Here is a 17,108-nt window from a genome sequence, read left to right as displayed (position 1 = left end):
ACTCTGGGAGGTAAAGTGGGTTGAGCCCAGGGGTTCGGGACCAGCGTGGGCAACAGTGAAACCTCATCTCTACCGAACATACAAAAAATTACCAGGGCGTGGTGGTGTGTGCCTGTAGTCCCAGCTACTTGGAAGGCTGAGGTGGGAGGATGAACCCTGGAGATGGAGGTTGCAGTGAGCCGAGATCGTGCCATTGCACTCCAGCTTGGGTGACAGAGACAGACCCTGTCTCCAAACAAACAAACGAACAAAACCCAACACCATAATGGATTACCACTATGTGCTAGAAATGAGTGAAGGTATTTAAAAAACTTTAATTTTCTAAAAACTATATCCACTAATTTTATTATAATTATTTTTTTACCATTAATAAACTGATTCCCACATAATTCAGTTTGTTTGATAAAGACTAATATGTAGCAACACTAGAATTACAATAAAATACTAAATATATGTGTGTATTATATATAGAAGGCAGAACTGAAGTCATTTTGACAGTGGTATCTGAGATCTACAAAATGAGAATTTAGTAAACCCAATCCTAGTTTCCCTGAAGGCACAACCTGTGCCATGAGACATTAACAGAGTTTGTTTTTCAGTAATTTGTAGAACAAATACTTATTAGATCAAGACACTTAGATAGATGCTTTATACTTCAGGAATTTATTTTTTCACAATGATCCAAAGTATTAGATGAAGGTTTTTTGTTTTATTTTGCTTTTAATTGACAAATAATAAATGTACATATTTATGTGGTATAGTGTGATGTTTTGATACATGTATACATTGTGTAATAATCAAACCAGGGTAATTAGCATATCCATCACCTCAAATATGTGTCATTTCTTCTTGTTGAGAACTTTCAAAATCCTCTCTTCTAGCTACTTCAAAATATATGCAAAATGTTATTGTTAACTCTAGTCACCCTACTATGCAATAAAACATTAGGACTTATTTAATGTGAAGTTTTTAATACAAAAATTATTTTAAGAAAATAAGCACAGGCTGGGCGCGGTAGCTCATGCCTGTAATCCCAGCACTTTGGCAGGCCGAGGCGGGTGGATCACCTGAGGTCAGGAGTTCTAGACGAGCCTAACCAACACAACATGGGGAAACCCCGTCTCTAGTAAAAATACAAATTTAGCCGGGGGTGGTGGTGGGCGCCTCTAATCCCAGCAACTTGGGAGGCTGAGGTAGGAGAATTGCTTGAATCTGGGAAGTGGAGGTTGCAGTGAGCCGAGATCGCACCATTTCACTCCAGCCTGAGGAATGAGAGCAAAACTCCATCTCAAAAAAAAAAAAGAAAGAAAAGAAAAGAAGTACAGCCATTTAAGTATGCTATTCACAGTTATACTGCTAGTACATGGAGAGACAGGAGTTGAACTCAGATCCTCTAGACAAAACCTCTACACTTAGAGTATACCATTTATGATATTTTCTCTTTAACTCTTTCACAAATAAGGGCATCAAGCGTAAACTGACACAGGACTAAGGACTCATTCATTGGTGAACAACTATCACACGATGATATAGAAAGGCTGTTGAAAAGCTTTTTTTCATCTTCTTAGTCAGTGTCAGAGGCAACTGGATGATAAATATTTGGCAGAAGTAATACCTAAATAGTGGTATCATTTTATGAGGTATAGGTCAGTTTTCCTTGGGAGTATGGAAAATGATGAAAACAATTGCTATCAAATGTCAATAAAATATTGGGGAGAATATGGCACAAGATAATTATCACATTTTACTGATGAGTGCAGGACGTTCAAATAGAAAGAATAGAGACAGCAAGGAAAAGATGGTTAAAATGATGCAACTGAGTTCAGGTGTATGAGATGCACATGGACAAGAGGTGCTGTACAGAAGGGGCTGAGTGTGTAAGAAGGTTCAAGAGCTTGGTGAGCACAGAGTCATGGGGACTGTACATTTTCTGGGATTTAAATATGGAAATACAGGCTTAGAAAAAGAACACTGAGAAAACTTATAGATGAGAAATCCATGGTTTGTGATATTGAAGAATGAGACAGTGCAAGCCTCATAGTCTACGAAAACTCCAACACGATCAGGACAAATAATCACAGAGAGGGGCACAATGAAAGGAGCAAAAGGAGTATGTGAGGAACCATCCTGGAAAACACTATATTTAACTCCTTTCTGTAACCCTATAACCCAGTAGCCATATTTAGGTTGATAATTTTCATTTTGTTCAATATTATACATTGCATCGGGTTGGAAGCCAGCACATACCCCCAGGATCCAAGCACTTTTCTTGGACACATCTACCTCCCAGTAATGCTTCCCTGATGTGATACTTTGGGAGCCCAGGACGCCAGTACAATAATTGAAATTCGTGAGTGACGGAAACGAAAATAATGTCCCTGGTGCCTGATACGTTATCTGTGGGTTCCGAGAGCTCACTTGTCTCTTATCTTCAGCAATGACAGCATGCGAAATGTTGTTTGGAGCCAGTGTCACATCAACTGTAGAAAAATTAACAGGTCAGTTAGGGGATATAATGTGACTTTATTTGTGATATGAGAGAAATCTTGATAAAGACTTGAGAGAAAACTGGGAGGAAACTTGTTCAGAAGTTATAAGGAGGGGTAAGTTATGTATGTGTTGGAAGGAGAATCATAAATCTTAAAACACGAGACCTAACAGAGAACATAAAATTCTAAAAGATAAAGATAATAATAATGATAAGCCACAGGGTGGCTGATGATAATGTGACTTCTCCTTACCCCAGTAGCGTCGGACATCTGTTAGCTCTGAAATTATAAAAATGCATAATATTGAATACAAGCAAAGGAGTCAGCACTGAAATTCACTTTGTCTCCAGATTTGGAAAAGTATGCCCTATATTAGGGCAGTAAATTACTGAATGATGGGATGAAGCAGCCACCTAGCCATTTCCCATTAAATATAATCCCATCAGCAGCAGACAATATCCATCCTCCCATATACCCTCTATCCGTATTTGGAAACTGCACCCTCTTCCCCATTTAGCACCCTGACACCACATGAATTCCACAACCCTGTTGTTGATCCAGCTCTCCTCACCTCTAAACATGTCTAGCATTCGTTTCAGATCAGGAGCTCGAAACACTCTCCTTTGATTTTTGTGAAAAGTTTTTGGCTTCTTCAAGGTCATGTTCTCAATCCTAAGAGTTAAAAAAGAAAAAAAAAATGCTTCCAAACCTCTGACCTTGTGTCCCTGGAACACCCCTGATTCCCTATCATTTCAGCCCATTGATGCACTGAACTCTCTTCTTGGGGATCCTGAGAAGGGAGAGTGCACACTCTTGACCCTGATGGCAAACAAAATATTCTCCTGTTTACCTTCCCACTTACTTTCTGTGAGAACGTGGGAAGAGTTTAACCTCTCAGAAGCGCAGTCTCTTCCTTCTAAAATGAAATAATTAACCTCTCCCTGTCTACATTTTAAAACTCATATAACATAAAAAAAAAAAAAAAAAGGAGGATTTTAAAACAAAACAAAACTTTGGTGCCTTACAGAAGAAACCCTAACATTTAATGTGTGGAAACATCATCGCTATGTATGTGAGTTCCCAGGGAGATGGTTAGAAAGGGAGGTTGCAGAACCTGGCGAACCTGGCTCCTGGGTGTCTTTGAGACATATCAAGAGAGGAGTCCTGTTTGGAGAGGCCTAAGACTTTCAAAGCTATTCTCAGCAGGGAGGTACTCAGATAACAGCTAGGGTTTCAGATTTCTGGGAAACATTACAAACACTTGGCAAATGAGATATTATGTGCACCAAACGTACTAGCCTGAATTTCATGTGGTTAGAAAGAACTTGATACCACCGAGGTATGCGATTTTAGACACAGAATAGCAGCTTTTTATGCTCTTCTAAAGAGTGCAACTGAGATGGATCAATTCTTTGTACCATGACCACATATTATCCAGAATATTATTTTGAAATATTATTCCACAAATAAACATCTGATTTTGGAAATCTAAATATAAATGAAGAAGGAACTGGTCTTTTTCCAGGAGGAAAATATAAACGTGGGAATTGTCCCAATGTACAATTAGGGGTATATGGCAGAAAAAGAAGATATGGCCCTTCCAAAATAAGTCAAGTACCTATTAAATACAGAAACAGAACTAGATGTAGGTAGTAAAATAGTGATGGCACAGGGGTCTGATACTGCAACACCTTATCCCTGAAACCACTACTGACCCACACTGAGTCTCCACTACTCAAATTTTCTGCCATAGAATCTGGTCTATTCCTTTTTTTTTTCTTTAATTTTCTTTAATTTTATTGATTTTTCTAAGACAGACTCTCACTTTGTCACCCAGACTGGAGTGCAGTGGCACGGTCTTGGCTCACTGCAACCTCTGCCTCCCAGATTCAAGCAATTCTCATGCCTCAGCCTCCCAAATAGCTGGGATTACAGACGTGTGCCATCACACCCCCCTAATTTTTGTATTTTTTTTTTTTTTTTTTTGATACAGACAGGGTTTTGCCATGTTGGCCAGGCTGATCTCAAACTCCTGATCTGCCTGCCTCAGCGTCCCAAAGTGCTGGGATTATAGGCTTGAGTCACCACACCTGGCCAAATCTGGGCTATTCATAATAGTTACAGAACATTCAAATGCTGATTTGTGACCAGAAATTTATGATACAACAATATCAAAATTTTTCTGCCCTGGGAGATGTTTTATTCTAATTAAACCCAGGACAATTCTAATGGCTATAAATCTCTCCTCACTGCACAAAAGGACCATCTCTGTCCTCCCACACATACCTTTTAATGATGCCATCCACACCCTGGGAAGAAGAGAGAAAACATCAATTAAGAAATAAATAGTCTCTCCTCACTTAGAAAGCTTCATCATATTTCCCCCAGTCCCTAATGTGCTGAGAATGGAGATGGTGACAGTGTGAAAGACAAAAAAGCACAGATAAGACTCAGGGCAATCATCCCAGAAGACTCATGTGAGGTTTTCAAGTTCCCTTAAAAGCAGAAATAGCTTTCATCCTTGTGGAAGAGGTTTCTGGTTTCTGCAGATGGGACATGTTTAGAAGGGAAAGAAGTGACTGCCAATTGGTTTTTTCTCCAAACGTATATGGCTCTCCATGAAATGATTTAAATAATTAGTGCTTCTTTGATTTCTTAAACAGATATACAGCCTATGCAACATGGCATGACCCCATCTCTACAAAAAATAAAAAAAAAAATTAGCCAAGCATAGTGGCATGAACCTGTAGTCCCAACTACTTGGGAAGCCGAGGTGGGAGAATTTCTTTAGCCCAGAAGTTTGACTGAGGCTGCATTGAGCTAGGATCACACTACTGCACTCCAGTCTGGGTTGCAGAGTAAGACCCCATTTCTAAACAAAAACAAAATCACAAAAATAAACAACAAAGCTTATATATAAACTTATTCTGCAGGCATTATGTCACGTTTTGAAGAATCAAAGATGAATGAATAATAGTGCTCAAGATGTTTATGTGGCTTTTGCTGAGGTTATAAGCAAACAAGTGTACGAAACAAGTGTAGATCTTTTCTTCTCTTCTCTTTTCTTTTCTTTTCTTTCCTTCCTTCTTTCTTCTTTTTCTTTTCTTTTCTTTTTTTTTTTTTTTTTTGAGACGGAGTCTTGCTCTGTCGCCCAGGCTGGAGTGCAGTGACCGGATCTCGGCTCACTGCAAGCTCCGCCTCCCGGATTTACGCCATTCTCCTGCCTCAGCCTCCCGAGTAGCTGGGACTACAGGCGCCCACCACCTCGCCCAGCTAGTTTTTTGTATTTTTTAGTAGAGACGGGGTTTCACCGTGTTAGTCAGGATGGTCTCGATCTCCTGACCTCGTGATCTGCCCGTCTCGGCCTCCCAAAGTGCTGGGATTACAGGCTTGAGCCACCGCGCCCGGCCGAAGGAGTCTCACTTTGTTGCCCATGCTGGAGAGCAGTGGCGTAATCTCAGCTCACTGCAACTTCCGCCTCCTGGGTTCAAGCCATTCTCCTGCCTCAGCCTCCCGAGTAACTGTGATTACTGGCGCCCACCACAATGCCTGGCTATTTTTTGTGTTTTTAGTAGAAACGGGGTTTCACCATGTTGGTCAGGCTGGTCTTGAACTCCTGACCTCAAGTGATCCACCTGCCTCGGCCTCCCAAAGTGCTGAGATTACAGGCATGAGCCATGATACCCGGCCTACGTACTTTTTAAGGTTGCTCTCTTCATTTTAGACATGAACTGTAACTGACTTCATTTACTTCCTTAAGTTTGACACACATATAGGCAATTGATTTCTCTACTTTTACCCAGGTTTGTCACTTAAATGCAGTTTAATGTATTCAGTAGTGAAGGAGCAACAAGGATCAACAACTAAGAATTTTTATTATATAACACGAACCATACTGTCTTCTCTCTTATACCACATTGTCCATAATATTACTAATATCTACTCAGTCATTGTCCTAAAAACTACATTTACTCTGAACTCTAGTCTCTACCAGGTCAGTTTGGCGTATGTTCTATTTTTTCTTTTCTTTTTTTTTTTTTTTTTTTTTTTTTTTTGAGACAGGGTTTCACTCTTGTTTCCCAGGCTGGAGTGCAATGGTGCAATCTCGGCTCACCGCAACCTCTACCTCCTCGGTTCAAGCGATTCTCCTGCCTCAGCCTCCTGAGTAGCTGGGATTACAGGTGTGCGCCACCAGGCCCGGCTAATTTTTGTATTTTTAGTAGAGACGGGGTTTCTCCATGTTGGTCGGGCTGGTGCCGAACTCCCAACCTCAGGCAATCCGCCTGCCTCAGCCTCCCAAAGTGCTGGGATTACAGGCGTGAGCCACTGCACCTGGCTAGTCTACATTCTTAATGGTTTTAGGTCATCTACTGCTCTTTATCACAAATGTTGTTTTGTTTTAGCAGATATGGACGAATGAAATGTCTTTGGTCTCCTTTATGCCAGACATAACTTTTCCACATAGATTTTTTTTCAAGAACAAAGCCAATAGCTGGATCTACACATACAATCAAATAGTTTTGCTTTTTTGTATTGGTACTTTTATGTTGTATGTAACATAAACCAAATAAAACTGGATTAAATGGTGAAAAGGATTTTGGAAAGGGCAATTACAACTTCAGTCATAGCTGAATTTTGAAACTCAAACCTTGTCATCAAGATCTGGTCTATGGGCCGAGCACAGTGACTCCCACCTGTGATCCCAGAACTTTGGGAGGCTAAGGCGAGCAGATTAGTTGAGGTCAGGAGATCGAGACCAGCCTGGCCAATCTGGTGAAATCCTGTCTCTTCAAAAAATATGCATGCCTATATAATCCCAGCTACTCGGGAGGCTGTAGCACAAGAATTGTTTGAACCCAGGAGGCGGAGGTTGCAGTTATCCAAGATCATGCCACTGCACTCCAGCCTGGGCGACAGAGTGAGACTCCATCTGAAAACAAAAAACAAAAATGTGATCAATGTCCTTCTCCAAATTCTACTTATTCCTCTACATTGAGTTTATTCTCTGTACATGAAGGAAATGTAACTCTCCTGATACAAACCCCAGCAGAAAGGAGAACTTCTAAGTTTTAACATAAAAAACTTTTAGGCTTGCGTGGCATTTGTCTGTGTTGGATTAGGAGCCCATCTTTTTTTTTTTTTCTTTTTTTTTTGAGACGGAGTCTCACTCTGTCGCCCAGGCTGGAGTGTAGTGGCGCGATCTCGGCTCACTGCAAACTCTGCCTCCTAGGTTCACGCCATTCTCCTGTCTCAGCCTCCCCAGTAGCTGGGACTACAGGCTCCCGCCACCACGCCCAGCTAATTTTTTTTTTTTTTTTTAAGTAGAGACAAAGTTTCACCGTGTTAGCCAGGATGATCTCCTGACGTGATCCGCCCGACTCTGCCTCCCAAAGTGCTAAGATTACAGGCACGAGCCACTGCGCCCAGCCCAGATGCCCATCTTAAAAGCACTACTGCATTGTGGCTGGAAACAACAGGAATTACATATATTAACTTAACTAGAAGTAAGTTATATGCAACCCTGGCCATGCTAAAGACACACACATATGGAAAGGATAAGTGAAACAACATATCAGTGAGTAAATTGTAGCAGATTTCAAAACAGCCTTAACTTTGAATTAATTTGGACAATCTCAGTAACCCAAGCACAGATTCATCAGGAGAGGACAGAAGCCTTACTGCATTGAGGGGATTGAACATAACTTCTATTCGAGCTAGGATGCCAAACTTAAAAATTATATTTGAGTTTTCTTTAAACACAGCAGAGACAGTAGCAACCATAAGGAAGTAACTAAATGAAGATACAGAAACGCTTCTTGCTGGGTAGAGACTAGAGGATGGGAAATCTCAGAAACTACAAAGTAACAAATATGTACATTTTGACCAGCTGCAGTGGCTTATTCCTGTAATCCCAGGACTTTGGGAGGCTGAGGCAAGTGGATTGAAACCAACCTGGGCAACATGGTGAAATCCCATCTCTACAAAAAATACAAAAATTAGGTGAGCATGGTAGTGTGGAGCTGTGGTCGCAGCTACTCTGGGGACTGAGGTGAGGGGATTGCTTGAGTTCAGGAGGTCAAGGCTATAGTGAGTCAAGATCGCACTACTACATACTAGCATGGGTGACAGAGTGAGACTCTGTCTAAAATATATATATATATATTTTTTATATTTACAAAAGAAATGTATACAAATACAAAGGAACAAGATAGAATACCACAGCTCGGGGGATTTAAAAAACACACACACACACACACACACACAAAAACCCCAAAACAATAAATTGAAAATATCCTCAAGTGACCCCAGATGTTGGAACTAGAAGATAAAGACTTCAAAGCAACTATTGCAAATAGGTTAAAAAACTAAGGAGAACTATGCTTAAAGGATTGAAGTATAAAAACAATGACTCAAAAAAATAGATACGCTTGAGAGAGAGAAATGATAAGGAAATAAAAATTCTGAAAATTTTAAGTAAAATAACAATAATGAAATATTTGCTAAAAGTGCTCCACAGCACACAAAAAGATCGTTGAACCTGAAAAGCTGCATCAATAAAAATTTTCTCATTTAAAGAACAGAGAGAAAAAAGGCTTAAAAAATAAAAATAGCCTCAAAGACATGTCAGATGTCACAATGTAGCAATGTAGCAATGTACATGTAATAGGTCTTCCAGAAGGAAAGAAGAGAGGAAAAGATTTCTAAAACCTGTTTTAAGACCTATTACATGTATGTTGCTACATTTTCAAGTAGAAAAGAATAATTGGGGAAAAATAGTTTAAATTCTATAAAAATTAATATTTCATCTATGTTAATATATTCATCTGTGTTCAATGAACCCCAAGTTAAATAACTAATGAGATCCATATATCATAGAAAAATTTCCAAAGGCTACAATCAAAGCAAAGAAAAAATTAAAGGAGCAAGAGAAAAATTAATCATTATATAAGGAATGCTTTCAATATGGTTAATAGCTGACTTCTCATCTAAATAATAATAGATGACAGAAAAGACTAGATTGACTTATTGAAAGCACTAAAAGAAGCTGTCAACTCCAAACTCCATATAAAGCAAAAATTTTCTTCAAATATGAAGAAAAAATATTCTCAGATGAAGACTGAGAGAATTTGTTGCTGGAAGATGGAAGAAAAAATGTTTTTTCCTTTTTTTTCTTTTTTTTTTTTTTGAGACGGAGTCTGGCTCTGTTCAGGCTGGAGTGCAGTGGCACCATCTCAACTCACTGTAACCTCTGCCTCCCAGGTTCAAGTGATTCTCCTGCCTCAGTTTCTCAAGTAGGTGGGATTACAGGCACGTGCCACTATGCCCAGCTAATTTTTGCATTTTTAGTAGAGATGGAGTTTCTGCATGTTGGCCAGCTGATCTTGAACTCCTGACCTCAGGTGATCCACCTGCCCCAGCCTCCCAAATTGCTGGGATTACAGGTGTGAGCTCCTGCAAAATATTTCTTCCCATAAATATTTCTTCCCAAAAATATTTTTTAAATTTTCTTCAGTTGAAATTAATTTCCTCCAAAGATTTACTCAACCTAAACAAAATGGTAATACTATAAAATGTGAGTTAAGACAAAAGAATCTATAGTTTATTTCCCAAAGTATTTTCTTAATAACTTCAAAAGACATTAAGTTTATTACAAAGTAACTCAATACTATATTAATAGGTTATAACATATATGCATGTGAGATATATGACAAAATGATAACCAAAGATGAAGAAAATGAAGCAATACTGAAGGAAAGTTTCTGTATTTTACCGGAATTAAGTTACCATTAATCAGAAGCTGGCTGTGATAGGACAAGATGCATATTGTAATCATTAAAGCAACCACTAGGAAGAATACTAATGTCATACAGCTGAAAAAGAGAAAAACTAAAAATATACATTGGAGAATATTTATTTAACACAAACGAAGCCAGTTAAGGATGCAGAAGATAACAACATCAAAAAAGACAGCAGAGGCCGGGCACGGTGGCTCAAGCCTGTAATCCCAGCACTTTGGGAGGCCGAGGCGGGTGGATCACGAGGTCAGGAGATCGAGACTATCCTGGCTAACATGGTGAAACCCCGTCTCTACTAAAAAATACAAAAAACTAGCCGGGCGTGGTGGCGGGCGCCTGTAGTCTTAGCTACTTGGGAGGCTGAGGCGGGAGAATGGCGTGAACCTGGGAGGCGGAGCTTGCAGTGAGCCGAGATCACGCCACTGCATTCCAGCCTGGGAGCACAGCGAGACTCCGTCTCAAAAAAAAAAAAAAAAAAAAAAAAAAAGACAGCAGAAATACAGAAAACAAATAGCAAAATAGTAAATTTAAGTAAAACTGTATCAATAATTGCATTAAATGTTATAATGAAAACCCAAATGGAAAGTCAGAGACTGTCAGACAGACTGGGCAAAGAAGAAGATTCAGTTATCACTACCTATAGAAGAGCACATATTAGATTCAAAGGCATAAATAAACCCAAAGTAGAAATAAAATATATATACTATGAAAGCTTTAACCATAAGACAACTCAAGTAGATATATTAATATTAGACCAAAGATACTTTAAGGCAAGAACTGCTAAGTGAGAATAACAGGAATATTTCATAATGAAAGAAAGTTTCAATATGTCAAGAGGAAATAACAATATTAGTGTATCTTCACTTAACAACAGAGCTTCAAAATACTAAAAACAATATATAAAGAATTAAAAAATGGAAAACAGATAACTCAGTAACAACTGGTGAAGATTTCAATAATTTACTTTCAGTAATTAATTGAAAAGCTAGTATAAAAACCATAAAGGATATAGAAGACAACACTATCAGTTAGCTTGACTTAATGGACATCTTTAGATTATTTCACCAAATGAGTGCAAAATACATATTCTTTTCAAATGCATATAAAACATTTTCCTGCTCATGTAATGTTCCATACCATTAAGTTTTAATACATTAACAAATGATACAAGTTATCTGATTACCAAGGAATGGGATTTGAAATCCACAGCAGAAGAAACATTTAAAAAATTCTTAAATGCTTTAAAATTAAACACTACTTTTCTGAATAACCCAAGAGAAAACCAAAAAATCACAAAGAAAATTAGAAAATACATTGAGCTGAATGAAAACTCAAAAATTAAAATGTATGAGATACAGTTAAAGCAATTCACTGAATAAACACTATATCAGAAAAAAAAGATTTCACAGTATCTAAGATTTCACCTTAGGACATTAGGAAAGGAACAACAACAAAAAACTCAATGAAAAAGATGAAATAATAAAGATCAGAGCAGAAACGATATAGAAAGCTTAAAAAAAGATAAAAATCAATGTAGCAAAAAGCCTTTTTAACCTCGTAAAAGTTAATAAAATTAACCCAATTATAACTGAAAGGACAAAAAAAGGGAGAGAAAACAAAATCACCAAAATCAGGAATAAAAGAGGAGACATAAGTGTGTGTGCTGTAGATAGAAATGAAAGGAATTGCAGATGGGTGTCAGCAAAATAGTATCATAGGAGTCTCTAGCAGTTGTCTCCTCGCAAAAACAATTTAAACCACCATCCAAGAACTAAAACACCTCACCAGAACTAAGAAATAGAGTAGGAGCTTACAGCATCTGGGTATAGCACAGAAATAAGAAAAACACTCATGGAAGAATGTAGGAAGGACAGTTTTACATTTTCCATTTCACCCCTCTTACAACTCTAGGCAGCATAGCATGTAAGAGGTAACCCCCACAAGGAGAAAGAGGGGAAAATCAGCACCAAAATTTACCTCAGGCCCTAACACTGGGTTCAATCTAGTAAAACCCTGTCTGGCAGGTCTGAAGGCATCAGACTCCAGACTGGTACCTACGGATAAGCCTCCAGGCTGTATCTCACAGCCCTAGGCTCCAGATCTGTGCAGTGGACTCAGTCTACGGGCCATCTAAATGCCAGGTTGCCCTCAGTGGTAGGACCAATCTCAGTTTTAGGACAGTCCAATAGCCTCAGGCTCCAGATTGGCCCCACAGCCAGGCTGACCTCAGGCCCTGATGGCCACAGGCTTCTGGCCCATACCAGCACCAGATCTAGCCCTGTATCCCTAGTTATCAGGCTGACAATTCTGAACCTAGCCTTCAGTTCAGTCCCTGCATATACAGGCTATAGGCCAGTACCCACGGACCAAATCTCCAAGCCCAACCCTATGCCACACAGTATCCCGCAGCCTCAGGCTCAAGTCCTGCCCAATGGACTCGGTCTATAATCCTGCCCCAGAGCCAGGTTTACCCCAGGGTGCATACTGGCCCTGGTGCCAGGTCAGCCCCCACAGAATCAGCCTTCTAGCATGGCCTAGGTTCAGGCTTTCCCCAGTGGCCCCAGGCTCCAAACTGCCTCCAGTATCCAACTGGTCTCCATGGCCCCAGGCTTTAAGTCTGCCACAGCATCACACTGACTTCCACAGTATTAGTCATCATGGGTACCTGCAGACACATCCTTCAGCTTAGCTCCTGCAGACATATGACACAGGCCCACCCAACACCACAGCATCCCCTATGGCTCCAGGCTTCAGTCCCACTACAGTGCCAGCTCAGCACCCTTGGCCACAAACACCAGGTAGGTATTTGAGAACACAGGCTCCAGGCCTGTTCAGTGCCAGGCCAGTCCCCCATGGCCTTACCCTCCAGGCTTGATCCTGTGAGTCCACGAGCCAGCAGACTCAGAATCCAGGCCTGCTCCAGCACACCGAACGTAAAGCCTGTCCAAATAGAACACATTGCTGGACTGCATCCAGCTCCAGCTCTGCTACTGTGTATCCTTGTTCCAGGCCAGCCCCTGAGGCCTCAGGACCCAGGTCTGCACTTGTGGACCTAAGCTCTAGGATAGCACCTGCACAATCAGCTTCTATTCTAGCACCAAGGGACAGAGGCTCTAGGCACCAGGTCAGTGCCTGTGATCTTGGGCTCCGGACTCACCTTAGCAAACCCAGACTAAACACTGGCTCCAGCACCAGGAGGGTCACTGTTGACCCAGGCTCCAGAGGACCTAAAGTCTAGACTGGGCTCCAGTATACTTAGGATCCAGGTCCACTCCCAGTGGACCCTAGTGCCAGATCAGAGCCCATGAACTGGCCAGATTCTGCTAACTTTAGCTCAAGGCCCGCTGCAGTATCAGATCAAGACCTGTGAATTGAGGATTCAGGATAGCTCCCAGAGATACAGGCTCTAGGCTCACTGTCATGGACCCAGGCTATAGGTCCAACTCCGTAGAGTCAGCTGCCAGGCCTGGCCACCTCCTGACTCTGGGCCACCCTGTCTGAACGCTGAAGCAGCAAGCTTGCCCTTGAACCATAGCAGACAGTACGCCTAGAATCTCGGAAAACAAACAAAGCCAGTGCACAGAAACTAAATTATGTCCTTCTGCAAACGTATAGACATAAACATAAGGAAACAACAAATTTGAAAACCCAGTTTTGTTTATTCTTTGGAAGAACAAACTGTTAACTTCAGTAATCTTTTGCATGGGTTTTTGTGCCTCAGTTTTATTCAGTTCTTCTCCAGTTTTACTTATTTATTTCCTTCCGCTACCTTGGAGGAATGGTTCATTCTTTTCTTTCTCATTCTTCTAGATGGAAAGTTAGATTGCCAGAGATTTTTGTAAGTTTTGTTCTTATTTTTATAGTTTTCAAATAATTTTTTGATTCCTGCCTTAATGTCAGTATTCACTCAGGAGTTGTTAAGGAGCAAGTTGTTTAATTTGCATGTATTTGTGTAGTTTTGAGGTCTCCTTGATATTGATTTCTTTTTTTTTTTTTTTTTTTGAGATGGAGTCTCGCTCTGTCGCCCAGGCTGGAGTGCAGTGGCGCAATCTTGGCTCACTGCAACCTCCGCCTCCCGGGTTCACGCCATTCTCCTGCCTCAGCCTCCTGAGTAGCTGGGACTACAGGCGCCCGCTACCATGCCTGGCTAATTTTTGTATTTTTAGTAGAGACGGGGTTTCACCATGTTGGCCATGTTGGCCAGAATGGTCTTGATCTCTTGACCTCGTGATCCGCCCGCCTCGGCCTCCCAACTGAGGGATTACAGGCGTGAGCCGCCGTGCCTGGCCAGTGTTTGTTTGTTTAATATATTGAGACTTGCTTTATGACCCAACATGTGACTGATGATAGAACATGTTCTGGTCCAGATGAGAAAAATGTATTTTCTGTGGTTGTTTCATGAAGTATTCTGTAGATGTGTATTAGATCCAGTTGGTCAGGGGTCATGTTTAAGTCCAGAGTTTCTTTGTTAGTTTTCTGCCTTGATGATCTGTCTAATGCTTTCAGTGAAATGTTGATGTCTCCCAGTATTATTGTGAGGTCGTCTAAGTCTTTTCTCAGGTGAAGAAAAGTTTGTTTTGTGAATCTGAGTGTTCCCACCTATGATGCATATATATTTAAGATGGTTAAGTCTTCCTGTTGAATGATACCCTTTATCATGTTTGCTCTTTTTTGTCCTTAGTTGTCATTGTTTAAAAAGTATGTTTTATCTGATATAAGAATAGCTACTCCTGCTCCGTTTTCTTTTCCATTTCCATTAGGTCTTTCTCCACTCCCTTGCTTTGAGCCTGTGGGTGTCATTACATGTGAGATGGGTCTCTTGAAGACAGCAGACTGGGTTGAGTCTTATCTTTTTATTCCTTTTGCCACTTTATGTCTTTTAAGTAGGGGATTGAGTTCATTTACATTCTGGGTTAGTATTGATATGTGACATTATGCTGTTCGTTGGCTGTTAGGTAGACTTGATTGTGTACTTGTTTTATATTGTCTGTAGGGTATGTGCATTAGTGTGAGGTTTTTTTTTTTTTTGTATCAGTTGTTCTTTCTATTCCATGTTTAGCACTCCCTTTAGGACCTCTTATAAGCCTGCTCTAAGGCTGCTGTAATGATGAGTTGTAATATGGTGGTAGTCTAGTTGTAATATCCTTAAATGTACATGTTACCCAAAGTAATCTACAGATTCCATGCAACCCTTACTGAAATTCTGACATTTCTTACAAAAATAGATACAAAAAAAAAAACCCCTCAAGTTTGTATGAGACCAGAAAAGACCCTAAATCACCAAAGAAATCCTGAACAAAAAGAATAATGCTGGAAGCATCATACCTGACTTCAAAATATATTATGAAGCTATAGTAATCTAAACAGTATAGTGCTAGCATTAGAAACAGACACATAGACCAATGGAACAGTATAGTAACCCAGAAAAAAATTCATACCTTTATGATCAGTTAGTTTTTGACAGTGGTAACAGCATTCATTGAGGGAAGGACAGTCTCTTCGATACACTGTATTGGAACAACTGGATAGCCATATGCAGAAGACTATCTCACACCATGGAGGACTTTAAGTAAAATAAGTCAGGAACAGAAAGACAAATACTGTATAATATCACTTAGTATGTAGATGTAAAAAATAGTTGAGCTCATAAAAGTAGAGAGTGGAAGACGGGTTTCCAGGAGCTGGGGTGTAGGGAGAGTTCAGGCCGATGTCGGTAAAAGGATACCAACTTCAGAATGAAAAGAACACTATCTTTAAGAGCTCTATTGCACAATGTGGCAATTATAGTTAACAATTTTAGTTAACATCATGAAAATGGGGATGAGAGCAGTTTTCGTTGTTTTTTTTTTTGAGATGGAGTCTTGCACTGTCACCCAGGCTGGAGTGCAGTGGCGCCATCTTGGCTCACTGCAAACTCCGTCTCCCAGGTTCACGCCATTCTCCTGCCTCAGCCTCCCAAGTAGCTGGGACTACAGGCACTTGCCACCACACCTGGCTAATTTTTTGTATTTTTAGTAGAGACAGGGTTTCACTGTGTTAGCCAGGATGGTCTCGATCTCCTGACGTCGTGATCCACCGTGCCCGACCTTTACTAGTGAACTCTATTCAGCATATAAAGAAGAAGTGATAGCAGTTATTTATTTTTTTTCGGAAAATAAAGAGGAAAAAGTCTCAATTAATTTCATGAAGGGAAACAATAAAAAGCATCTTGTATTTTGACATGTATTTGTTTGCCAGTGGCTAAGCTAAGCAATGAAAACTGCACTGATAAGGGCTCAACACTGGATTACAGAGAATAGGAACCCATCAAACATAACTAGAGCTAATTGATCATCTCTACTATGTCAAATCTGTGTACTGCTCTGGATAAATTAATAAAGATGGGATTATCTCTTGTTACTTCTACATTCAATTATTCCTGTAACTTCAGCAACTGATTCAGAAAAGCGGTCCTGCAGGGAACACTGTTAATATTAGAAAGAACACAGCAACACAGAAAAGCCTTCACTTTTCTTTAATCTCAATGCTCAGGCTTCTTTCCCCTTTTTACCTGCAGTAGCTCCATCATTGACCCCTGCAACCGATGCTCCAGATCTGAGATGAGCTCTCTCATGTACTGGGTCTGCTGCACCATCTCCGTTTCAGACTTCGTAAGGCTTTTCAGAATGTCTTCTTCCTCCTTCTCCAGGTTCTGCAACTCATTGCTCTCCTCCAAGTCCAGGATCTCTCTCAGTTGCTGAAAATCTGCCAAGACGTTGGTTTTGTCGTAGTCTATTTGAATCTTCAGAGATGAGAAAAGAGAAAGGGGCACTCAGTCTACCAG

General features: G+C 40.3%; 1 protein-coding gene across 2 annotated transcripts in view; it reads right to left on the bottom strand.

The window, feature by feature from the left end:
- Positions 1-644: 644 nt before the first annotated feature.
- TRIM5 (tripartite motif containing 5) overlaps positions 645-17,108 on the bottom strand; it is a 28,127-nt gene continuing 11,663 nt past the window's right edge. The window contains exons 4-8 of one of the 2 annotated variants that reach the window (XM_025355630.1): positions 16,836-17,066; positions 4,776-4,798; positions 3,061-3,161; positions 2,742-2,768; positions 645-2,480 (exon numbers count right to left, since the gene is read on the bottom strand). In XM_025355630.1, coding sequence (XP_025211415.1) covers positions 1,888-2,480; positions 2,742-2,768; positions 3,061-3,161; positions 4,776-4,798; positions 16,836-17,066 — 975 coding nt within the window. In that variant the 3' untranslated portion in view covers positions 645-1,887. The remainder of the gene's footprint in view (positions 2,481-2,741; positions 2,769-3,060; positions 3,162-4,775; positions 4,799-16,835; positions 17,067-17,108) is intronic. The other variant, XM_025355631.1, reaches the window with a different exon arrangement.

The sequence above is a fragment of the Theropithecus gelada genome, chromosome 14 (genome assembly GCF_003255815.1).
Source record: "Theropithecus gelada isolate Dixy chromosome 14, Tgel_1.0, whole genome shotgun sequence".
Taxonomy (NCBI): Eukaryota; Metazoa; Chordata; class Mammalia; order Primates; family Cercopithecidae; genus Theropithecus; species Theropithecus gelada.
This window is presented reverse-complemented; position numbering and strand designations above follow the sequence as displayed.